This window comes from Conger conger, chromosome 9 (genome assembly GCF_963514075.1).
Source record: "Conger conger chromosome 9, fConCon1.1, whole genome shotgun sequence".
Taxonomy (NCBI): Eukaryota; Metazoa; Chordata; class Actinopteri; order Anguilliformes; family Congridae; genus Conger; species Conger conger.
Genome location: NC_083768.1, coordinates 18,879,418 through 18,906,035, shown reverse-complemented (window position 1 = coordinate 18,906,035; position 26,618 = coordinate 18,879,418). Strand labels below are relative to the sequence as shown.

Below are 26,618 nucleotides of genomic sequence, written 5' to 3'. Positions count from 1 at the left end.
TTGTGTTCAAGCGGCCATTGTATGCAAAGGATATGCAATAAAATACTAAACTTTATGGTGTGTTCCAAATATTATGGTGCCCTGTAATTTCTCCATGGTGAAACCCAAATGTATAAAAATGCCATTTATAAAAATCTGACAATGTGCACTTTAATCACAAATCTCAAATTGTGGACTACAGAGGCAAATAAAGAAATATCCCAAACATTATGGAGGGCACTGTGAGTATTGAGACCATTTGCTGTGGCTCTCCAAATTGTGGTCAAGTGCATCCTGTTTGCTTTAATTATCCTTGAGATGTGTCTAGAACTTAATTGGACTCCATCTGTGGCACATTGACTTGACAAATTGATAGTTTAGAAAGGCACACATCTGTGTACAGTGCCCTCCATAATGTTTGGCATACCCATCATTTATTTATTTACCTCTGCACTCCACAGCTTGAGATTTGTAATATAAACAAAAATGTGGTTAAAGTGCACATTGTCAAATTTTAATAAGGGCATTTTTATAAATTTTGGTTTCACCATGTTTGGGATCATCGTCTTGCTGTACAATGAACAGCTGGCCAATGAGCTTTCAGTCATTCGCTTGAACTTGAGCTGATAGGATGTGTCTATACACTTCAGAATGAATTTTGCTACTACCATCAGCAGTTGTATCATCAATAAAGATAAGTGAGCCTGTACATATATGACTATGTATAAATACCGCTGTAATTTCTACGTGGTGAAACCAAATTGTATAAAAAATACCCTTTAATAATATCTAAGAATATGCACTTTACCACATGTTAAGTGTGTGATTCCAAATATAAAATTGTGGCAAATCAGACCTAATGTGTCTTTGTCCCAAACATAATGGAGGGCACTGTATACTGTATATGGTACCACAATCCACACAATGTCAGGACAAAAACCAAGCCATGAAGTCCATGGAACTCTCTGTAACTCTCTCAGTATCCCTGACTCTTGTGCAGGTGCGTGCACACATGTGACGCTCCTCTGTCTCTCACCCTCCGCAGGTAATTCCCAGGGACACAGGCTGGCCCAGGGCCCAGACACGCTGCCACTCTGCCCGCCTGACCCCAGTTGATTGGCACTGCGCCTCCCATGGCACGCGGTGCCCTCCTCCTATGAAAAGCTGCCAAGCTGGACGTCACCGCCTCGCTCCACTCCTCCACGCCCCCCTCAGAGCCCGGCGGTGAGCAGCCAGAGCTCGCCGGGGAGGAGCAATATGTGAGCGAGGGCGTGCCATTGGAGGAGGCACCTGGTGACATCATCTACAGGGACGCCGGGACCATTACAGGTACTTGGTGCCGGATCTTTCTCTCTCTCTCCCTCTTCCCTCTGTGTACACTGAGCTGGCTGGGCTTGCAGTGTTGAGCAAGCGCTTCGGTGTACAGTTGTTCAGTACAAAAGAGTGACCCATCAGAATCCAGAGGTCTGGATCTCATTGCCCATTCCCTATTGTATGTGTATGAGTGGCCCATACATGTCTAGTGCATTTCTATTCCTGCTGCTCTCCACTGCATCTCTATTGCTTCTTCTGCCTACTGGTCTCAGATTAGGAATACTACTGCTATGGTACACAACATCTACAACCTCCAAAGAAATTACAAACAAAGAAAATGTAAACTGACTGTGATTTTTATGGCTGTTGTAAAATCTATGGTAGTGTTAATTAACAGATTATTCATTATTATTAATGAATCAATCTGTTTGAATGTGTTTCTGTGTCCCGCATTTGCTCACCTTCATTGTTTCTCTCTGCTGGTTGTCTCAAGGCATCTTTACAAATAGCCCTGTTGCACCATCTTCTGGTTTTTCAGTGAAACCGCACCGTCTGATGAAAGGGCTTGAATATTTATTGGCCTTTTTTATTTCTGAAGGACGTAGGACTCATTAGACCTTTTTGGCAATTTTCAAGTCAAGTCAAGATAAATACTGACTATTATATTTTGATGCTCAAGGTTAATTGTGTTCCTGTCCAAAGTGACTTCTATATGTTTGTACTGTTCAAATTCAGTAGGAAATGCAGTAACCCAGACTCAATGCCATAAACAAAGGCTTTAGGTATTTGCTGCACATGTAGCAAATGTATTTTTCAAGTAATTGTATCCCCTTAAGTCTCAGGGCTGGTCCAGTGTGGGTTTTTCTGAATTCATTCCTTTTTTCACAGTGAAATTTCAATCACTATGGCAGCTTGGTGTCTACACTCAGTGAGCACTTTGTTAGGTCATATTCAACTTATTTTTTAGACTTATTATGTCTTCTGCTGCTGTAGCCTATCCACTTAAGTGTTGTGTGTTCAGAGATGCTCGTGTGCATACCAATGCTGTGTGATTATTTGCATTACTGTAACCTTCCTGTCAGCTTTGACCTGTCTGGCCATTATTCCCAGACCTCTCTCATTAACAAGGTGTTTGTGCCCACAGAACTGCTACTCCCTGGATGCTTTTTGTTTTTCGCACCATTCTCTGCAAACTCTGGGGACTGTTGTGTGTGAAAATCCCAGGAGATCATCAGTTTCTGAGATAGTCAAACCACCCTGTCTGGCACCAACAATCATTTCATGGTCAAAATCAGTTAGATCACATTTCTCACAAGTAATTTTCTCAGGGCTGGGCAGGTGTGGGTTTTTCCAAATTCATCCTTTTTTCATAGTGCAATTTTCAATCACTATGGTAGCAGGATATACGGTTTGAATGGTAAATATAGAATATACATGTAAAATAGTTCGGAACATAATTACCTTTGTTTTAGTATTTAGTATTTTAGTATTCAGTAATTCTGACTCTTGAAAAACGAACCCCATAGGGGTTCATTTCAGAAGAGACCAGAATTATGACTGTAGTCAAAAAGGTTCAAGAATAGTAACCATTTCATTTTGGGTATGTCATTTTCAAGCTTGTGTCAAGAAAAGGGGGCGATACTTAAAGGTACACTAGGTAAGATTTTTGTGTTAAAATATTGTTACAATCCCTTCCGATTATTGGAAAGGAGTCACTGACGTGTTGACTCACCCTCTGCCTGTGTTTATAGTCTTTAATGACTATAAACGACAAATTTACATTTGTCGTGCCCTCACTCTGTATCAAGACATTGTACAGCTGTACAACAATTTAAGCTCATTGGTTGAAAATTGCAAATTTGGTGGGGGCTTTAATTGCTTATTATCCAAGCGAAGACTATATATCTAGTTATAAAACAATACCAGTTCGCTATCGGTAGCAACAAGCAAAATAGCTATAGTTAGCTTGACAAATTTACAAATATCCACTTACGATAAAATAGCTATAGGCAATACGAACATGCATAGTGCACAAGCGTTGTGCCTCTGGTGGACATTTGTAAATTCGGGAAGCTAACTAGTAATAGTTAATTTGCTTGTTGTTATTGATAGCGAACTGGTATTGTTTTCTAACTAGATAAGCAATCGTATACAGAGTTTCAGTGATCGCTTGTTTGGTGTGCAGTTTGGGCAGCTACACGTTCCTTTATTTATCTATTTACGTGTTCAGTCATCCGTGTTGAGCTAAACCTTTATTCCTCTCAAATGATTACCGTATATACAGCATCGTTTGTGGTAGACTATCATATCTTAGTTTTATAGCCAGGTAGTTACATAGCCAAATAACTTGCTTCCTCATAATATAGTTGGTTAGTTAAAGTGAAAAAGACCAAAAATATAAATAGTGTTGTGTAGCAGAACAAAGTCAAGATTTTATAAATCTTTCACCCGTCCTGCGAACATTTTCTTAATAGAGCACTACGAAAGGACGGCAGGCTCTGTTGCGTTTGTCACTGTCAGCCTTCCAAAACAGTGCATGAGTACACAAGAACGCTTTATATTATGCGTTATATTCATAGACTGTGGGAACAGTGTTGTGGTTTGAGGTTGTTTGCTGCTGCAATTCCTATCTTGACCTTTATGAGTCCAAAATGACCTATTGTACCTTTAATGGGTTAACGTTTATGGTTAGCCTTTAATTAAGTTAGTTATTTGGACCTAGTTTAAATCATTTCCAGGCAGTGTATGGGGGATGAATCCAGAGGAAATATATATATATATTTTTTAAACAAATTGTACAACAGAAATAATAGCATATTATGGTATTTCAATTATCAATCAGCAGTTGGTAAAAACTTTAAAATGACGTTTAGACCTTTCCTCTGACATACTTTTCCATCTTGATCCCCTGGGTACAGAGATACAGGACAGTGCGGCAGGCCAGCCTGCTCACTGGCCTGGCAATAACCAGTCTGCACTTAATCAGGGCGGCTAATCATGTGACCGCTTTTGCTGGAATACTGGGCGACTGCTGCTGATTCCCTCTCTGTGCCTGTTTCCACACCATCTTCCATCCACATACTGTATGCACACAGACACACACTCACAAGCACAGAAACACACACCCACACACAGACACACTCACGCACCCACATGCACACACACACACACACACACACAGACACACATGCACACATGCACACATGCATGCACTCGCACATACACACACACAGGCACCCACCCCCACACACACACACAAACACACACACACACAATATCTTTGTGTGATGCTTCCTGAGTGATTCCCCTTCATTTTTCTTGTATGTGCCATATTTGTGCTGTACATGCTATATAGGACCATTAGATTTAATGCAGAAAGTAATTCATCTAATTGTTAAAACAGTGTGTGTCGAGTTAGTGTGGAGGTGGGAATAATGCAAATAATTAACCCGCTCTCTGGACTGGGTAATGACTCTTAATGGTGTTTTTGTGAAGGAGAAGAATGAGCTGTGTGCAGCTGTCCACCATCATCAGTGTGAACGAATAGGACTGGGATAACATCCTGTGCTATTACTTTAATGACAGGGATTATCCTGTTTCCTTTTATCTGACAGCACTGAGGTCAATACAGCTGTGATCTCCTGAAGCCAATAGCCTGGGCCTTCTAATTCAGGCATCGCCATTTGCAACCCCGATCACCATCTCTTCTTTTCTTTTAATCTCAATTAATAAAAGTACAGATTTTCTATATTCTATCTCAGTGTTTTATCTGTTTCTCAGAGAAGTGTAAAGAAATTACTCTCGGCCCTATCTGAAGCAGCTGTTTGTTACTATATTGATACTATGCCAATTTTATCAGAGAGGTTTATAACAATGTTTATCGCCTATCTCCTCTCCTGCATAAATGTCTGTAATGGTCCTCGTTAATAATGTTAATATTCTCCCAGATGTACAGTGAGGTTTGGGCAGTGGTATAATTTCTGTTCTTTTGGTTCTAATCCAGCATATTGGAAATTAAACATTGAAGATAATAATAATAATAATAATAATAATAATAATAATAATAATAATAATAATACACTTTGAATTCAAAGTGCTTTACATTAAGCCGATTACAAAGAATTACAGAGACAAAACAAATGAACATAATAAACACTTTGGAAATATATCCACATAACAAAGAAGACAAACACTTTGGGGCTTTTCCCCTGTGCCTCCCTCAAGTGAGACGACACTGATTGTGGGAATATATACGGTAATTCCACACAACAACCAGCCAAAAAAAGACATTTATTTGACTTTAAAGACCACCAAGTTCTAAAGGCCTGCTAGACAGTTAAGAGCAAGACATAAAAATAAGCTGCCAGATATAGCTCAAAGCTTGACTAAAAAGGTGGGTTTTCAGTTTAAAAATATCCACTGAGCTTGCTATTCTGATATTAATTGGCAGGCTGTTCCATAATTTAGGGGGGGCAATGATTAAAAGCAGCATCCCCAATTTTCTTTTGTGAACCATGGTGAACAATTAATAAACCAGCTGCAGATGACCTGAGGGCTCGTGAAGGGACATAAAACAACAATGAATCTGAAATGTAAGGAGGAGCTTTCAGAGCTTTGTAGACAAGTAAAATAATCTTAAAATTCTAAAAGATACAGGGAGCCAATGCAGTGCAGCTAAAACAGGAGTAATATGCACTCCCTTCCTTGTTTTTGTTAAAGGTCTCGCAGCAGAGATCTGAATTAATTCTAGTCTTTCAAGATGGGGAATTTGTCAACACAAACTTGTGCCAATGACAGCCAAGCCATTATGAGGCTGAAAAATAAGAACAAAAAGCAATAATTTTGGTAAACCTATTTTGGCAAACCTATGTTTCATAGGTTTGGTAAACCTATGTTTCATAGGTTTGGTAAACCTATGTTTCATAGGTTTACCAAAATAAACTGCGGAACATCATTAAGAAGAAAGAGCACTGGTGAGCTCAGTGATTGTAAAGGTGCTGGTGGGCCAAGGAATACCGCAATAGTTGATGACCAAATAATTCTTACCATAATGAAGAAAAAAACCCAAATGTCTAACAGATCAGAAATACTCTTCCAGGCAGGTGTGGAGGTGTCAGTGACTACTGTCGGCAGAAGACTTCACACACAGAAATACAGAGACTTGTCCGGAAAATGCAAACCAATAGTAAGCTGCAAAATCAGGATGGCCAGGTTACAGCTTGCTAAGAAGTACCTGCAGAGTTCTGGAAAATGATCTTGTGGCGAAACTGTATAAGACCAAGATTTACTTGTATCAGAGTGATGGCAAGAGCAAAGTGTGTTGCCAAAAGGAACTGTCTAAGATCAAAAGCACCCCCAGTGAGGCAATAATCCCAAACATACACCAGATTGGCTAATTCACTAAGCCTATTGTTTGAGATGTGTCTCTGACAGTTTTTTCTTTGCCTAATAATGGCTTCCTTGTCTTTCACTGGCACAACTCTGGTCCTCATGTTGACAAACAATCAACATGGCAATCAAAAGCACAATTTGACCTCATATTTCATTTCAAATCCACTATGCTGGAGTATAGAGCCAAAAGAACAGAAATTTAGCTACTGTCCAAATACTTACGGACCTCACCGTATGTGACAGCACTGATGCTTTGTTAATTCCCCCTTAGATGTGTGTAATAGTACTGACCTTCCGGAGGTGGAAATCATCAGTCTCCTGGAGGAGCAGCTGCCTCACTACAAGTTGAGGGCGGACACCATTTTCGGGTATGACCACGACGACTGGCTCCACACGCCCCTCATCTCCCCCGACGTCAATATCGACCTCACCACAGAGCAGATCGACGAGACGCTCAAGTATTTCTGTGAGTCCTGTCCTCTTTGTCTTTTCCCAGCGGACACATACAGTAATACTGGGATAATGTTGCAGTTAGCTGAAGATGGTGAAGGTGCATTGTTCCTGTAGTAATTCTTCTACAAAAAGTGTTGTATATGGCTGTAAGACTCTTCTGCTTTTATTTTTGAGGTGAGTATATTTATTATTCATTACATCAATGTTCTGGCCATTTTGGACATCTGTATTTAATTGGCTTTATTGATACCTTTCTGATGGATTGAATGCATTTCTGATATGGCAAAATTTTCCTACATTACAGTTTTTAGATAATTTCACTTGATATATTCCTTGGCTGGTTGTCTGCAGTGTTTCCTTGGACAAAACAGTTAGAATAAAGTCTGAGAAGCCAAGAGCTCTCCACTCTTCTTCTATAGTAGATTTCCCTGTAATGAGTCTCAGCATTGCTTTCCCGAATATGGCTTTTGGCCACCACCTTACAATTAGTTTCTTGAAGAGAAGCTATTAAAAATGTATCTATGTGATAATTAAATATATTCATTCAGACTTGTGTGTGTGTGCACACCTATTTTCGAAAGAAGGATTTTCATAGCTGCAGCTATGCTGTTAGTTGCAGCTTCAGAGGTTAATGCATTCACAGGAAATAGTTGCTGCTTCTGTTGCTCTCAATTTGGTTAAAACGAAACAAAAAGATTTAAAATAGAACACAAAGAACTTTGAGTAACAGCAAAGACAGTGTGACTAATGTGGTAGGTCTCTATCGAGTCAGCAAAAGAGAAAACGAGTTTTCAGGTGTGAATGCCATTGCTTTCCTGAGATACAACATTTCTCACGGTTCCAGTAAGTCATCTGCTATCATTTATGTACAGACTATTTCCTCACACCCATTCCCATGCCTGGTTGGAAGAGAATATTACACCTGGTCAGCAGCTTTTTCACAGCTGCTTTGAAGAGACAAAGTGCTTGTCAGCATTCCTGGTCTAAATTGAATAGTGGAAGGTATATAACTGCTGCCTATTTTCCAATATTTTATTCCACTGTCCCTCCATGCTGTAAATCCAGGCTGAAGTAAACTGCTCGCTGAAAGTTAAAAGGAGCGTTGAGCATTCATATCCTTCAGCTGGAAGCAGGAGTCAGAGCTGGTCTCCATAGCAACCAGAGAGAGGGAGGGATGGGCCGTGTCCTCGGGGAGAGAGGGAGAACGAGGGCGGAGGGGGGAGTGATGGTGCCGACAAAATCTCAGGAAGGCGGGACTTTCTGTGACACAGCCCTCCCAGATTGGTTTTGTCTCCCCTCTAACCCTCCTTGGGCGGTCTGGCCTTGAAACGAGAGCTGCTGATTTGGGAGCCGCCTAACCACACCCCCCTATTCTAGCCAGTAGCTGCGCATTTGCGAGAGTTTTTATTTTATCCGGCCCCTCCCGCCTCTCCTCCTGTCTCCCACACTCGAGCTGGAGTACCAGGGATGCGACTCCGTGCCCCAGGCTCTGTTATCGTTAGACAAGCATGAGGTGTGTGGGAACCGAGGAGCTCCTCTCTACCGAAGAGCCCTGAAGATGAACAGATTCGTGGAGGCGGATTATTACGACCTGGACTGGTACTATGAGGAGAGCACCGATGGTAACGCCCCTGGTTTTGCTCTTATGAGAGAGGGAAGAGTGCCTTTCTGATGGGAGAGTGTGTGAGTGCCTGTAATCACGCCACGGTGCGTGAGCTGCTATCTGAGGCCTTGTCTTGCTTCTGTTGCTAGCCCTGCTTTTATTCTCGGGGGAGAGCTGCTAGCCAGCTGGTTTCTTATAGCGATAGCAGCCTTGTTCCCTGTGAGCGTTGTGTACTGTATGTGTGTGCTTGCATGGTTCAGCAATAGGCCTGCAACACTGAGCACCCTGTTTCAGTTGCTCTTGGTGGTTATGGTGAATATTTAATGAAAGAACTGCTTCTGGGGCTGGCAGAATTGTGAGGCTGGCCGAGTGGAGATTAAAATGGGGATTATTTTGATTTCTAAAATCATGATTGGGCGTTCTGAATGTCTGTAGAGTAAGAGAATCCCTGGTTTTGAATTCATAGACAGAGCAGGGAGGAGAGCAGGTCCCAGCATGCAAAGTCTCCTGCCGCCCCCGTCCCCACACACTGCAGTTTGGTTATGTCACACTGATGCTTTGGGACTCAGCAGGGATGTTTAATAACAATCGACGCCAGGCTTATCGTCTACCTGTGCTAAACGCTGTGGAGTCAGTACACAATCCTACCTAAAAGTCCTGGTTACTTTGAAATGACCTTCCTCATTATATAATGCAAATGAGTTGTTGTTTGAAAAAAAGCAGGTCTCAAATTAACTTTAATTGAGGTGTAGATGTTTTTACTCATTTATATTTGAGTTGGGCACAAACTGAGTTCCTTTTTATGGAAAATTACAGACCAACCCTGGCTGATAGGGTTATCTTCAGTGCTATAATGTCTTATAATTACACACTGTGTGTTTGTCTATGTCGTTGAATATGTCACTGCAACTCATTTGCAGTTTGAAGATAGTAAGAAGTTACAGAGCAGTTGTGCATGTTGTCCTTTGGTATGTTTTGCAGTTTTTTCAAACTGATTGATCTAAACATGGGCGTCAATACTTGCTGCAGGCACACAACACCAGTGTTAATGGTGCATGAAAGTGTGCGGTGAAAATTACATCCAGCACCCCCTGCCCTCCACCCCCACACTACAGCTCTTATGTGCTCCATTAAAGTCAGTCCCCCCCTGGACCAACAGTGCCCCCCGCTTCAGCTCCTGGGGAAAGGTCAGGCCTGTGTATGCCAGAGACCTGATTCTTTATTAATGACTTGCTTGGCTGTGATGCAGCACTGTGTTCATCATTGCACTGGGTGTTGGGTAGAATATTGATCACTTTCTGGCACTGCGGACGGCACATGTTCAATGTGCTCAATATTCTAGCACATTCTCAGCATGCATCTACATGCACTCATACCTAAGGAGCCACACAAGCCTGCAGTCATTTCCTGTTCTGTCCGTTGTCTTTCGAACGTCCTTTGTCAATATCAGGACAATATGCCGTCCTGCCTGGCCTCGGTGTACGGTGTCACTGCCATCTTTAGTTTAGTCACTCTGCCTGTAAGCGATTCTTGCCGTCATACTCCCTCCCTTGACTCACCTCAAGTTTCTGTAAATGGTCTGAAGATGGAGCCCAAACAGTGCTGCTGGGAATTGTAGTTTTGGTTCCCGGTGGCATTTGTACAGGGATCATAATGGTGTAGTGTATAATTGAAATTCTGACGTTTGCTGAAATATAGTCCATTGGAATCCGATTGACTTATTTCTTAACCCATTATGGACTAAGGTGCCCTATAGAAAGGCCTAGGAATCACAATGCATTTCAATGGTCTTTAAAAATGGTTATATGATCAAACACTGGCATCGCATCCGTCTGTTAATGGGTATGTAACGCGCAGGTCGTATCCGTCTGTTAATGGAGATTTAACATGCAGGTCGTATCCGTCTGTTAATGGAGATGTAACGCACAGGTCGTATCCGTCTGTTAATGGAGATGTAATGCGCAGGTCTTATCCGTCTGTTAATGGAGATGTAACGCACAGGTCGCATCCGTCTGTAAAGGGAGTTGTAACGCGCAGCTCGCATCCACCCAAAAGGGGTTTGCTTTCCTTTGGAACCCCTGTGCAGAACCATTGTCAGTGGCTGTTGTCTTAGTCCATATTGTTTGCCTTGAGGAAGTCCAGTGATAATTTCTCAATGAGCTGTTGGCACATTCTGTCCATCTCTGTGGGTTCAGAGAGGTTTTCTTTTTTTGATTGCTTGATGCTGTATCTGGAACAGTTTTCTTCCACTTTACTGTTCCTGCTGCTAAGACATTCTGAGGTACTGAGATTGGGTGCAGTACTGCAGATCAGTATATCAGACTGGTTAGATATGTCTACCTTATGCAGGATTAAACATACTGTTGCCATGGGGCAGGAAATTGCAAAGGTGCTGTACAATATTATGACCTCAATTTATTAACTTAATAAATAAAAGAAATCATGCTCAGGACTCAAACTTTGACCCCTCAAAGCTCACAAGCCAGTAAATGTTCCTGTCTGGCAAATGTCTGGCCACCCACCTTCTTTCGATTACTGGCGACTCTGGACTTAGGAGCAGTGATTTGTGACCAGATGTTGGGTGACTCGGAGGGGTGTGTCACCATGGTAACAGTCTCGTCTCATCTGCGAGGGCAAATGGCATCCAGGCTGCAGTTTAAGAATGTCACTGTGTTAGCGCTGCTGTTGTGTGTCTTCATCGTCTTCATTCTCCAAATGTCAGCCTTGGGCAGAGAGCCTCAGGCTCCCTTCTGCACCCAGCATGCACCTGTAATTCGCTGTGATGTACAGAGAATGAGCTACAACTCACACGATCCCCCCCCCTTTCTCTCCGCAGTGCTATGTGCTGAACGAGTGGGCCAGATGACTAAGACATACAATGACATAGATGCTGTCACACGTCTGCTTGAAGAGGTAAGCTTGCGTCAAAAGACGACGATGACAGTGAGCAATAATGCGACTTATCCGGAGAAGCGGTGCAGCTGTAAATGTAGTGCCATTTTTCAGACTTAAAGCTTTGTGCGTGTTTCGGAAAGCGAACCCCGCACACGTAAGGTGTGCAGTGCAGTGTCTTCTCAAAGTTGACAGCTTGTTACAGCACTTCTGCACGAGAGCCTGCTCCAGTCCCTGGAGGAAAAGAGTACTGTGCAGGATAACAAGGAGTAATTAAAGCAAAAACTGAATGTTCTTGAGCTCCGTTTCAGTGCCCACAGTCATTTCCTTACAAATGAACAATGTTTTGTCCTTAATCATTCTTCCTCAGGATTGTTTTGACCTATTGTACACAGTCTTCATCAAGTTTGTGTTAAACTATGTAATCTTTATTATTTTTGTGTTGACCTACACAGTCTTCATTAGGTTTGTGTTGAACTACGTAATCTTCATGAGGTTTGTGTTGACCTACATAGTCTTCACAAGGTTTGTTTGGATCAGCACAGCCTTCCGCCTGATGAAATGCATGCATGTTATTTGTACATTAATCACTCTTGGCATTGTGCAGGTGTATTCTTACTTTTTCGCCTCCAGCCCATAAATTGTATCGCTTTTAAGTCCATATCTCTCAGCAATCCTGTCTGCTGACTGAGACCCCTTGACCTGTTTCTCCTGCAGAAAGAGCGGGATTTGGAACTGGCCGCTCGGATCGGCCAGTCGCTCCTGAAGAAGAACCGGACGCTCTCGGAGCAGAACGAGTATCTGGAGGAGCGGGTGGGGATCGTTCGGGATGAGGTGAGCGGGAGAGGCATGGCCAGATGGGACGCGGTGGTTTGAAACGCACCTGGGTGACCTTGTTATTAACTCTCTCTGCCTCTCTGCCCTGCAGATTGCACAGCTGCGTCACGAGCTCTCCATGAAAGATGAGCTCCTCCAGTTCTACACCAGCACGGCGGAGGAGAGTGAGGGAGACTCCGCAAGCTCCACTCCGTGAGTGCTCATCCCCTTCCCTCCAACCCACCTCTTCTGTACCTCCAACCAACCTCTTCTGTACCTCCAACCCACCTCTTCTGTAGCCTAAATCCAACCCTCCTCTTCTGTACCTCCAACCCACCTCTTCTGTAGCCTAAATCCAACCCACCTCTTTTGTACCTCCAAACCACTTCTTCTGTACCTCCAACCAACCTCTTCTGTACCTCCAACCCAACTTTCTATACCTCCAACCCACCTCTTCTGTAGCCTAAATCCAACCCTCCTCTTCTATACCTCCAACCCACCTCTTCTGTAGCCTAAATCCAACCAACCTCTTCTGTACCTCCAACCCAACTTTCTATACCTCCAACCCACCTCTTCTGTAGCCTAAATCCAACCCAACTTTCTATACCTCCAACCCACCTCTTCTGTACCTCCAACCCACCTCTTCTGTACCTCCAACCCACCTCTTCTGTACCTCCAACCAACCTCTTCTGTACTTCCAACCAACCTCTTCTGTAGCCTAAATACAACCCTCCTCTTCTGTACCTCCAACCCACTTCTTCTGTACCTCCAATCCAACTTTCTATACCTCCAACCTACCTCTTCTGTACCTCCAACCCAACATTCTGTACCTCCAACCCACTTCTTCCGTACCTCCAACCCACCTCTTCCGTACCTCCAACCCACCTCTTCCGTACCTCCAACCAACCTCTTCTGTACCTCCTACCCACCTCTTCCTTTCCTACTTTTTTCCCCTGCCACCTACCTGCCTCTTACCTCTGCCTCCTACTCTCCTCTTCCTCCTGTGTTCACCTCTCCCATCCTTCTTCCCACTGTATCCATGTCTCCCCCCTCCCTGCTATATTCTGTACATGCCCTTATTTTCTTTTACAGTGTGCCTCCCTTGCTTGGCCCGGCTTCCTGTTAATACTAATGGTGTCTTCTATTTATACTGACACTATCAGACTGACACTGCTGCCATCTCATGGCTCTGCTGGCTGTGGCAAATGGATGATACTGCTGCCATCTTGTGACAGTGCTGTGTGCATTTCATCTGGATGACGTAAAGGCCATCTCCTAGCTACATGGCTTCTTATATTCCCTGGAGTCTTCTCTAGTCATCCGCTGTTCTGTTTCTTGTTTGTCTCCTTGGGGTTGGTGCAGATTACGGCGAAACAAATCCATGTCCTCTGTCCCAAATTACTTCCCCATGGACTCACTGCAGAGGAAACTCAAAGACCTGGAAGAGGAGAACATTGTACTGAGATCAGAAGTAAGGCTTGAGTGGTTGTGCCCCTGCGGGTGATGCACGTGGCATTTGGGATATTGTATGTGAAGCTGCACCCACTGTCATATTTTATTACCGTTGCTTCTAGATTTAAGGCCTCTGTGTCAGTTTATATAACTGAGGATCCCCTAGTCACTCATTTTTATCATACAATTCTGCCTCCTTGGGTCGTTTGAACCAGCCAGATTAAATGTGTCTGTGAAGGTAAATTCTGGTGAATGTGAGTTTGCACATTTAATGTTCCTCTTGTGTGCAGTATTAAACTATAATTTTCTACTGCTCCGACTATTGAATGTATATACTGTATTATAAAATTCTTTAAAAAAATTATAATTAAAAAAATATTATTTGGGGAGAATTATTTCATTCTTCGTTAGGTAGACCTAACGAAGAATGAAATGCATTATGTGCATTCACTCTATCCTAACTTATCATTGTATTACACTCAGTGATCACTTTATTAGGTGGGCCTGTGCATCAGCTTGTTAAAGCAAATATTTAATCTGCCGATGTGGCAGCAACTCAATGCATAAAAGCATGTAGACATGGTCAAGAGGTTCAGCTGTTTTTCAAACCAAATGTCAGAATGGGGAAGAAACCGTGGAATGATTGTTGGTGGGCGGTTTGAGTATCTCAGAAATTGCTGATCACCTGGGAGTGTATGTCGTCGGTGTCCTGTATAAAAATGTTCACCCGTTTAGCAGAATGACCTAGTGATAGTTTAGGCAGACACTTGTAGACTGTAATGTTACTGCTGTGCCTTGTGTTATTTAGTAATTTCTTCACATCACTCTCCTCAGGCATGTCACCTGAAAACGGAAACAATCACATACGAAGAGAAGGAGCACCAGCTTGTGAACGACTGTGTGAAAGAGCTCAGTGAGTAATAACACCTAGTGAGCAATAACTCAACTCGGTGACTAATAACACCTCAGCCAACATTTTCCCAACATCTATTTAACATGTCACTGATGTATAATTCATGCGCTTGTATTTTTTCATTCTTCTTTGTGCTTTTGTCAGGGGTGTCTTTATATGCTAATTATGTAGTTTTAAATCTTTTTTAAAATAAATGAATAATCTTTCACAATCAGTACAGGTCTTTAGGCCATGATGTATTTTAGAGTAATAAGTAGTGAATGTTTGAAACTTTGTACCTCATTTTTATCTGATTTGTTGGTTTTCAGCTGCAAAACACCCTCTTATTATTGCATTAGACTATACGGGATGTTTATATTATTTTTATCAGGTACACTGTGTACTAGAGATGAAAATATGATTAAAGCCTTATACTTTCAATCTGTGATTTTAGGCACACAATTCAGAATTTGATATTCTGTGCGGTAGCTTCTACATGGATTATATCTTCATGATTGTCTGTTATCTCTTTATAATCATGAACAGTACACATTTCTGTGTTTTTTGGAATCCATCTGGGATCCAATGTATTCTCTCAGAATTGATTTAACACCGAAAATTCTAGCGTGTAGAAATCTAGCAATGTTTCCAAAAGTGGGTGAATCTTCACTGCACATTTTAGTCATCCTAACCCTTTCAGTCCATATGGCACTCTCGATCTTATACCTTTTCTACCAATCTGCAATACTATTGTTTTCAGCCCCTATTAAATTTTCTCAACTTTCTCAACCAAAGCCAAAATCCCATGGTATTTGAGTGGAGCCACTTCATACTGGGCTTGGGACTGAAAGGTTTAATTTGAGAGGCCTGAGATGGTTATCGGTCCCAGTGGAACTGGCCTGCCTCAGCCTGACAGTTTGAACTCCTTTCTCCCTTGTTCACGGCCTGAAGGACAGTCTACCCTCCAGATCTCCTCCATCGCAGAGGAGCTGGCCAGGAAGACGGAGGATGCTGCCCGCCAGCAGGAGGAGATCACGCACCTTCTGTCCCAGATCGTGGACCTTCAGAAGAAGGCCAAGTCTGTGAGTGTCCCATTGCTGCTTCACCCTAGTCATGTGATCAGGGATCTCATCGTCCACTTCATCTCTGTTAGAAATTCTGCAATCACTTCCTGTGCTTTGATTTTAGTAACTGCATTCAAACATTTAAATGCTATAACATGTCGTAAAATGCATTTTCTGGTAACAGAAATGCCTCATTTGCCCCAGGCATTATGGTTGTTCTGGGCATTGTTTTGCTTTGTGTCTAGTCTTTAAAAGCCTTTTCATTTTGTTGTGTGATTTCCTGTCTCTCTGCAGTTTTCAGTTGAAAATGAGGAGCTCAGCCAGCATCTGGCGGCAGCAAAAGATGCCCAGCGACAGCTCACCGCTGAGGTAAGCGATGAGGCATCAGAGGATTCAGATCTGGCTATGGAGAAATGGGCCAATCAGGGTTTCCTTTAGGGCTGCTGTTATGAAACTGCTAAATGCCGTTGCACTGTGTTGCATTTTGGTGTGCATTGTGTGAGCTGAGAATTAGAAGGTTCTGAGAGTTTTGAGATGTTGAGCTTCAAAGATTCCTACGTGAATGGGCTCCAAGCAGATACAATTTTAAATGTAGCATTTTTTTCATACTTTTAAACAGTATTTTTGAATAAAACACAGTAATATAAACAACATATTTATGACACTATTTTTTTCAAAGATTTCAGTCAGAACCTTCTCACATAATTCTCAGCTCAAAAGTCTCTTTATCTTACTCCATTTCCTTGAGTCTGTTTTTCTCTCCCCTGTATAATTACCCGCTGTATGGCGTTATGATTTGTGTTCACGCTCACTCTGTCTCCCCCCCTCTCTTCCTAACTGCGATAGAGCTGAGAGACCTGGAAATAGCAGTGGGGGCAGTGTTGTAGAAGTGTCCGGAAGGTGAGTGGCTCTGGTGTGATGTGTCTCTGTTTCCCTGGAACAGCTGCGGGAGCTGGAGGAGAAGTACGCCGAGTGCGTGGAGATGCTCCACGAGGCTCAGGAGGAGTGTAAGAACCTGAGGAACCGGGCGTTCCCCCACAGCACCTCCCGCCGCTTCCACCCCCTGGGACTCTTCCCCCTGGTGGGTGTGCGACCCCTTCACCTTCCGCTGTCAACACTGCTGCGGTAACCTAACACAGTCAGGTTACAGTGAAAGACTTCACAAGGACTAGCCCGAAATAAGGAACGCTGGAGTGCACAGAGCTCAGAGTGATGCACTTTAATAGAGAGGGGAGACTGTCAAGGTGACATTTTACATGTGTGGCTAGTATTGTAGTTATAGTAAAGGCATTCAGACCAAAATCTCCAAAATCAAAGTTTTTTAGTTTTTTTTTCCTTTTTATAATAGGATTTGTGCTTGAGTTTCTTATGCATTGAGCGATATCATATACTCGATAATGTGGATACTGTTGTAACAATGATGTGAATAATGTGAATAATGTGTCTGTGGTACTGGGGGTAATAATAGATGCCATGGAAACTGGTATGGAGACTGTAACTGTTTTTTTATGGGGTACTGTGAATACCATGGTATCTGTGCCGTTGTGTTACCGGGGCGATACCATATTAACTGTGATGGTGTAAACTGGATAATATGGATACCATCGTGACTGTATGCCGACATACTGTATGTGGTGCTTTTACTACCATGGTATTGTGACTACCTGACTAATGTAACCCTGAATTGAAACCTGTGTGTGTTATAGGGGTAATGTGAATACCGTGGTAACCCTGAATTGAAACCTGTGTGTGTTATAGTGGTAATGTGGTTGTAAAAGTCCTCTTCCTGTGCCCCAGGACTCGCTGGCTGCAGAGATTGAAGGCACCATGAGGAAGGAGATGCAGCTGAATGACCCTGACATGGAGGAGCAGAAGTGAGTAACAGGTCTTTTAGGATCTGTCTTTTACATACAGTACATTTCAGAACTCTGCTATGCTGGAGTAGATTCAGTGTGTTTCAGGTTTGGGTGTTTCTGTAATTCTAAACAACTAAGGTGGTATCATTTTCCCTGTGTGCAAGGGAATAGTTTAGGCGAGTTCATGAGGCCATGTTGATAACAATAGAGGCTACGCCATAGTCAAATGTAGCAATGTTTCCAAAAGTGGGTGATTTTTGACTGCACATTTTAAGTCATCTTAACCCTTTCAGTCCCAAGAGTACCATCTTATACCTTTTCAGCCGATCAAAATGACTGCTATACAATTGTTTTGAGCCCCTGTTAAAACCTTACTAAATTTTGCAAATACAGTGTAGGAGTGTGTACAACAGAAGGTGCCAGTGCAGTGTGCAAAGCCAGGCATCGCCTCTCCTGATGACTGTATGAGAGAAAGCTATTCATGTTGTCTGTTTTTTGAGGACCCACCACACACGTGTGTTCGAGACTGTTAAGAACATAAACCAGACAGTGAAGCCACGTTCGCCGGCCCCTTCGACCGCGAACATTCCCGGTTCGAACCAGTCGTCCTCGCTGAACTTGACCGGCACGCCCCAGTCCCTCGGTTACGGCAGTGACTTCAGCAGCATTGGCGTCGGCAACCGATCCAGCAGTACAATCCCGGAGTCACCCGAGAGCAGGTGGGCAGAGCAGAACTGGAACTTTCTCCCACTTCCTTATCTTTTTCATTTTCAATATTCAAAGTTGTTAGGGTGTTTAATCTCTGAGTAAATGTTTCTATAATGCACCCAGCATCACTCCTTTAGTATGGTCATTTGTGCTAGTGTTTCAGTACTGTGAACCAAATCTGTGGCATGGCTAGCAAAGTTTTATGGAGCCAATGGTTATATTTTTCATGTGCACAGTTTGTAATAATCAGTCTATTTCTTATGGTCTAGTTTTTCTGTTTACAGTGTATGTGAATGTGTTTGAAGTTAGTCAGTCATAGTCATATTCTTCATGTTTTTCTTATTCAATATGGAATAAAGGAAATGACTGTATCTTTGAGTTTGGCCTCATTATGCGGGTGATAATGAGTGAGAACATCTTTTTCACACAATAACCGGAAGACTGACTGAAAAAATATAATTTTTCATTAACCTTGCAAAAAGGCGACCCTGTATTTTACGCGATTGAATTTTCTTGACCCCATTTATTGCATTATCATTGGGTTCATGAAAATTGCATTGCTTGTACTGGTGGCAATTCAAGATCAAAGTTTTTTTTTTTTTTTTTTTGATGAAAGTATATCACCACTGTTAAATGTATCTGAAATTAGGGCTTCGTATGTACTCTGTTATGAAACCGAGGAAAGGTTTTACTTGATTGTTTTGTTACTTAAAAACTGATGAGTTTTTCTATAAGTTACAGTTAGGGAACTAAGTTTGGGGTTCTAATGTTAGGTATTGAATTTACATTTTGAGTGAAGCATTTTGATCCCAAGAATATAAATTGACAGTTATGTTTCCCATAATGTTTGAATGTAAATATAAATTTTGCGACATCGCGTCTGCATGTCTGTCTGTCTTTTTGTCCGTCTCTTCGGACAGCGGCATGGACGACTCCAATAAGAACCCGAAGTCCCCCGGGGCGCAGGGCTCCCGCGACCTGGAGCTGGCGCTGCGGAGGCTGTCCCTGCGGCGGGAGAACTTCCTGAGCGAGCGGCGCTTCTTCGAGCAGGACCGCGAGCGCAAGCTACGTGAGCTGCTGGGCACCGGAGGGGGGGGGAGCGGCAGCCTCACCCCCATCGAGAGCATCATGTCCCTGGGCACACACCACACCTTCTCCCTGGTCAACCGCTCCTACCTGCCCGACAAGCTGCAGATCGTCAAGCCCCTGGAAGGTGACTGCGGCAGCCCCCAGCGTCGCCCGTGCCCTCAGCCCTTCTCCCTCCACCTCTTCCGCTCTGTCTGGTCTCTCATGCACCACAGGAAGTCCAGGGGAATGTCCGCACGGCGCTTCTGCTTCAGAGACGGCCAGCCGCACTGCTGGTTCAAGTCTTGAAGTTTAGTTTGTGTACTTGAGTATATAAACTACCTTCAACCTCATGTTTATGTGATCCTCTTTGCTGTTAGGGCCGTCCCCAGGTCTGTGTAAATAGGCTAGGCTAACGCTAACGCTAAAGTATATTCAGCCAGACCCTGACTCCATTTTTAATTTTCCTTTTCTAATATTTTCAGTGTTTAAACTTAAACATCAGGTTTTGAAGTCTTTTATCATCTGTGTCACGTAAACCAGTTTTATTTAGTTTTTCCGTACGCATGTTTAAAGACATACTCATTCAGCACTCTATTATGCCCATCTCAGTATTCAGCCACTGTTGGCTCAAAAATCCATATGACTGAGCCATACAGTTGTGTTAGTAAATGACATATTTCTGATACTTTGTAGTTGATACTGTAGTTGACCTATCAGCTTCACAATGGCAGATATAAGGCCTCTAAACCTCTATATTTAGAGATTTTTTGCCTTAAGCAGCAATTCAATGCTCCAGAGTATCTCCAAAGAAGCTTGTACAAATCTGGACCTCAAATCCCGCCCTGGTTTTATTTTCTCTTGCGTAATTAAGTGAACTGTTAGTGCTATTGATTCTTCATACCTGACTCCCAGGTAAAGGGAGGGTGGAAAACCAGCAGGTCTTTGCCCTGGAGAACCGTGATTTGATGATCCCTGTTGTACAGTGACATTATGTTTCTGGAGGTCCTATAGGGTATATATAAGCAGATTTTGAAGTCGGGTTGCATACATCATTAGAAATGGCTTCTCCTGAAAAATAACTTCAAATTAAACATACGTTTTTGAAGAGTAATCAGGTAATATACAAATGTACAACCTCTGGAGACATACTGTTACAAACAGCTTTGGAGTTACAGTACTTATACAGTACTGTATTTCTTTGCTTAAACACAATACCTGTGTCCAAGTGCCATATTATTTTTTTCTAGTTGATATCTTAGATTAGGGTCCTTATTCTGATTTACTGTTATGCATTTACCTCTCTGTGCTCTGGAGGTTAGGTCATTTTTCATATTTCTGTTCTGTTCTGTATTCTCTATTATATATTCTCTGTGCATCTCATCTCTAACCTAAACATCTGCATTGCTCTGCTTTTCTTTTCTGTCCCTTTTGGTTTTATATGACAAACAATAAAATTCTCTGTCTCATCCTTTATTTCTTATTCATTTTCTTTACTCATTGTTTATGTTCGCCTAGAATTTTGAGTGTCATAACCAAGATATATTATTACTAGTACTAATACTAGTAGTAGTAAAATGAAAAGGACAATTAGATGTCTTTAACAGACCTGTATTAACATGCTGATTATGAATTATACATATGCTGGGAAATCCTCATCCTATTCTCCATGTTTTAAATATTATTTGAAGTATTTGAAGTACACTCAGTAAGTCAGAAATCTCATCTACATTCAGAAAATGGAATGGCGATTCCATTAATTGGATAAATATTCATATAATTCCTAGAATTATTACTCTTATAATCTGAATAATATATTCAGTCAAATGTAGGCCAGATGTTTTAAGATTATGTATTTGGCTAAGGGTAGTACACATACACAATAATTTGCAGTGTCCTTGAAGACCTCTGAAAATTCTTGAATGTTTTCACACAGGTTATGGAAAAGCTGTAGAAAGTGAGAATCAACCAAGAAGAGCTATTATTAGCTTGCAAATAGACATACTCAGTTCATTTTTACTTCATTTAATGTTTTTATATTTATTGTAAATTAAATATAATATGTATGAATGTATGATTTAAAAAGGAATCTCTGTGGTGATGTCACTGCCAGCTGGCTGTGGACTGGTCTAACTCGCTGTCTGTCTGTGGTTCTGCACCCCTGATAGGCTCAGCCACTCTGCACCAATGGCAGCAGCTGGCTCAGCCCAACCTCGGTGGCATCCTGGACTCCCGGCCGGGCGTGGTCCCCAAGGGCTTCCGTCCGCTAGAACTGGACCTGGAGGAGGTCTACCAGTTCTCCGACTTTGAGGAGGACGAACCTGATGAGATGTTCTTCCAGAACCTTCCGACCTCTGGCCCCGTTCCCCCGCTCTGCCGCAGCCGCGCCTCCTCGTGCTCCTCCTCCTCCAGCAGCATCAACAACAACCTTGCTGTTTCTCTCGAGGCTCCAGGTAAGCAGTTACCATAGGAATACCTAATCCCCAATCACTCAAATCTCCAGGGCCGAGAACTGCTGCTTTTCTACCCTCCCTTTACCTGGGAGTGGGGTGTGAAGACAGACTGGCCAGTGAGGAGCTCTAATGTTTCAGTTAATTACCTGGGAGAAAAGAAAACCAGGGGCAGATTTGGATCTGAGGGCCAGATTTGAGTATCCATGATCTAAAGAGAGGCAAAATGTCTCCCTCTACTGGCAATTCTGCTAAACAACCTGTAACAAAAAAGCAAAGAAGCCCTTTAGTACTGTAGTACTTCATGAACCTTTTCTCCCCTTTTCTGGAATATCTCAGTTCCTGCATTTTAAAATTAAAAGTTAATTTAAATATTTTAATCATAATGGGATAGGTGTGCCTGTTTTTCTCAAGCAATATTGACACCAACTAGTTGCTATGGATGTCTGTGAAGCAATTTAAAAAAGAAAGTTGCCCACAGACCGGACCATAACAAGAGTTTTCATAGACCACAAAGGGTTAATGGACTACGGCTCGAGCAACTGCTGTAGACAAATACCTTTATTGAAATCATTGTGTCCATTTATTGCACCCATATTTATTTTCTATGGAGATAATAATATGGAGTGTATGCCTTACTTTTTTTTTTCTTTAGTCTGCATTCACTGTATATGATGTCACATTAATACAGTGTTCTCATTTTTTTGTGTTGTGAAAAAAAGATGCGGTCTGTCGGTAGGTTGGAGAAAGTCTAGTTTGTTTTCACTGACAGAGTTGTGTTGTCCCTGCAGTGAATTATTACCCTGGAAAATGCATGTCTCACACCAACTCCACCTACACCTTCACCACCTGCCGCATCCTGCACCCTTCAGATGAGCTGACACGAGTCACGCCCAGGTAAGACCACACACCACCCACATTCTCACGTTCTCACACCACCCACATTCTCACATTCTCACATTCTCACACCACCCACATTCTCACGTTCTCACACCACCCACATTCTCACATTCTCACACCACCCACATTCTCACATTCTCACGTTCTCACACCACCCACATTCTCACATTCTCACACCACCCACATTCTCACGTTCTCACACCACCCACATTCTCACATTCTCACATTCTCACACCACCCACATTCTCACGTTCTCACACCACCCACATTCTCACATTCTCACACCACCCACATTCTCACATTCTCACGTTCTCACACCACCCACATTCTCACATTCTCACACCACCCACATTCTCACATTCTCACGTTCTCACACCACCCACATTCTCACGTTCTCACACCACCCACATTCTCACATTCTCACATTCTCACACCACCCACATTCTCACATTCTCACACCACCCACATTCTCACGTTCTCACACCACCCACATTCTCACGTTCTCACACCACCCACATTCTCACATTCTCACACCACCCACATTCTCACATTCTCACACCACTCACATTCTCACACCACCCACATTCTCACATTCTCACGTTCTCACACCACCCACATTCTCAGATTCTCACGTTCTCACACCACCCACATTCTCACATTCTCACACCACCCACATTCTCACATTGTCTCCCATAGAGAAGCAGATGGCATTTGGAAACAGTGCTATCTAGAAGTATGACAGGTTTGATTCTGGAACAGTGCATTCTGTTTCTTGTATGTAACCAAGCAAAGAGGAGCACCCTCTCTCTATCGAACTCTCAATATATCATAAACAGTACATATATGCAGTTCGTTTTGAAAAAATAGTAAACACCCTGCAAAAAATGCTTGTCCTAACAAGCGTTTAGTTTGACTTAAGACTTAAGACTTATTTCTTGGAAGAAAATGTTAGCTTGCTTTAAGTTAGCAAAACACACAAGCTACAAAGTATAAATTCAAAGAAAAACAAATAAAAACAAGCAAAAAGTCTAGTCAGACAAATAAAAACAAGCAAGAAGTCTAATCAGACAGAAAACAAAGTAGATCAAATAGATCAAACTAAGCACATATAGAAATGAGATGAAAAAAAGAGAATAAAAATGAAGGAGATGGCTCCTAAGTGGTACTGTGTCACACAGTCTTTCAGGTGTCTTTACATTTAGGAAGGCTGGGTTGGAAGTAGACGTGTGAATGGGAGTTGCTTCAGTATGAGGCGGTTCTGACCGGTTCTCTCTCCCCTCAGCCTGAGCTCGGGGCCCACATCCTCCTGCATCATGAGCAGCAGCCGGAGGTCCACCCCCGCGGCCACGCCCTGCACCCCCCGCCGCCTCAGCCTGGCCGAGTCCTTCACCAACCTGCGCGACTCCACCAAGACCACCAGCACCTCCCTGGGCCTGGTGCGCCTCCTGCAGGAGAGGGGCATCTCTGCCGCCGTCTACCACCCCCAGAGCTGGGACCGGGCGGGCAGCGCGGCCCCGCCCAGGCCCTCCCTGGCCCCCAGGGCCCCCGACACCCTGCCCTCCACCCCGCCCAACTCCCCCACCAGCCAGCTCCCGGCCGGGGCGGACGCAGACTCCGAGGGCCCCTTCGACTTCCACGCCTCCGGCCCCCCCTACGACAACTTCCTGGCCTCCAGGCCGGCCCGCTCCATCCTGCGGGAGGTGACGGCAGACTCCCGGGGCCGCTCCGACTGCGAGAGCCAGACCGACGTCAGCGTCTTCAACCTCAACCTGGTGGACAAGGTCAGGCGCTTCGGGGTGGCCCCGGGGCCCGCCCCCATGCTGGGGCCCCTGAGCGGACTGCACCAGCCGGGGCCCCCTTTCGCGCTGAACGCGGGCATGCGGCGGAACCGCACGTACCCCGCCATGGTGGGGGCCAGCATGGCCATGAAGGACCCGGGGCCAGAGAGCGGGGACATGATCCTGGACTCCAAGCTGCACAAACAGACGAGCCTCAAGTGACGAGTCCCCCCCTCCTCCCACATCCACGCACTTCCACTGACCTCCCAGCTCTGTGCCTGTTACAGACGCTCTTTATACGGCTTCTTTTGTATGAACCCATTCCTCTCCCACTCCCCGACCTGCAGTATAGAGCGCCGTGACGTATTCCTGCTGTTTGATGCCGTTGACGGATCAAGAGGCTTGGCTCTTGAGGGGCGCATACGAATAATAACATAGTCCTCTGAAGTATTTCCCTGAACCTTCAAGAAGTTCGGGGTTTGTGACACGTCCAATGAAAGCACTTTTATTCCCATGGCCTAACGCAGAGAGGATCAAGCTTTTCTTTGGTTCAGTTCCATCCAGCTACTGCTCCTTCCGTCTACAATTCAGTCATTCACACACAAAAATGTTATTATATGTATTATATGTATATATTAATTAGGAGGTACTGAGAGTCACAAAATAAATAAATAAACAGTATATAACTTTTATATGGTGTGGATAGTGCAAAGGGCCTGACACTCGTCACCCAGATCAGTGGTGGTCCTGGTTGTGGTGGTCTCTGCTGGGATGGTTTGAAATGGTTTCAAACTATTTCAAATAGTTTCAAATGAATCTTCGGTTTAAATGTCGACTGTTAAATCCTATTGCAGTTAAGGGGATGGCATGTGGAGACTGACCTGGCGCAATAGTGCCTGATCATATCAGTAGTTTATACCATCCTCGTGTGGATGCAGTCTGGTTCTCTGCCAGGCAAAAACCATTTGCACTGAAAAGTGGCGTTATGAACACCCCTGAATTGATTTGACCAAAGTCTAAATTACTTAACATGTTATATTAAGTTCTGTAACTAAGCAGAGCAACACACATGTAGTGTGCAAGTGTTTTGCTAAATGCAAAATGAATGGACTGATTCTCTGTTACATGTGCACTCGATAGCGATGACCTGAATTTCTGTTTTGAATGCATTAGTGACAGCACGTCCCTGTACTGCATTTTAACTGACCAGTTTGGCCACATTTCTCAGCCAAAGGAATTATTCTAATCTTGCATCCTAAATCGTAAGTATGCAATACATTTTCAGTTAGAATATAAGAAACGAAATCAAGCAAGACCTGTGCTATAATGCTGACGAAAAGGATTGCATTGTAACCTTCAGGAACTTTAAATGCCGTCCTTCATAAGTCATCATCAATAAAGAATATGGATACGGCTTCCCTCATTCTCTCCTCGTTATTTCCACACAGTTTAATTTCGCTGTTTACAGATGGGGTTTCTTGTCTCTACCTGACACCTGCTGTCTCTCTGCAGCAACTGTGCATGAAGCGTGCTTCTCCGATGAAGTGAGCGTGCCGCTTCAGAGAATGCACTTTGAAGTACAGGATACGGCAGTGATAAGACAGACTTAAACATAGGGACAGGCTCTTCACACTATGAGAGAAGTTAAAAAGGAAAATGATGGGATAAAAATTAAAAGTTAAAAGAAAGTCAAACAAAGTAGAGTGGCAGCAAACAAGTAACTCTTAATAAGAGTTAATAAAGAGATGAGGGCTGGGGTTGGAAGTAATTACTTTGAAATGTATACAGTGGCAAGAAAAAGTATGTGAATCTAAGCCACAAGTATAGACAAACTCAATGTACTGAAGCTAATAACACACAATTCTAATCTGTCATGTCTTATATTTATATTGAACACACCCATTTAACATTCAAGCGCTGGTGGAAAAAATAAGAGATCCCTTGGATTTAATGACTGGTCGATCCTCCTACAGCAATAACCTCAAACAAGTGCTTCTGGTGCATA

The 26,618-nt window shown here is 43.2% G+C and overlaps 1 protein-coding gene across 2 annotated transcripts; it reads left to right on the top strand.

Annotated features, from left to right (window-relative positions):
- Nucleotides 1–1,139: 1,139 nt before the first annotated feature.
- Nucleotides 1,140–26,027, top strand: LOC133136880 (trafficking kinesin-binding protein 1-like). 2 transcript variants are annotated; one of them, XM_061254713.1, is made up of 16 exons: nt 1,140–1,308; nt 6,956–7,150; nt 11,577–11,653; nt 12,350–12,466; nt 12,561–12,661; nt 13,811–13,919; nt 14,735–14,813; nt 15,744–15,874; nt 16,151–16,225; nt 16,800–16,937; nt 17,654–17,730; nt 18,213–18,431; nt 19,341–19,633; nt 21,654–21,938; nt 22,727–22,832; nt 24,118–26,027. In XM_061254713.1, the coding sequence occupies exons 3-16, from the start codon at nt 11,603–11,605 to the stop codon at nt 24,833–24,835; spliced, it is 2,499 nt and encodes an 832-aa protein (XP_061110697.1). In that variant the 5' UTR covers nt 1,140–1,308; nt 6,956–7,150; nt 11,577–11,602; the 3' UTR covers nt 24,836–26,027. The 2 variants fall into 2 exon arrangements, with proteins under 2 accessions (XP_061110697.1, XP_061110696.1); XM_061254712.1 differs by lacking the exons at nt 1,140–1,308; nt 6,956–7,150 and adding an exon at nt 8,606–8,759.
- Nucleotides 26,028–26,618: the final 591 nt, after the last annotated feature.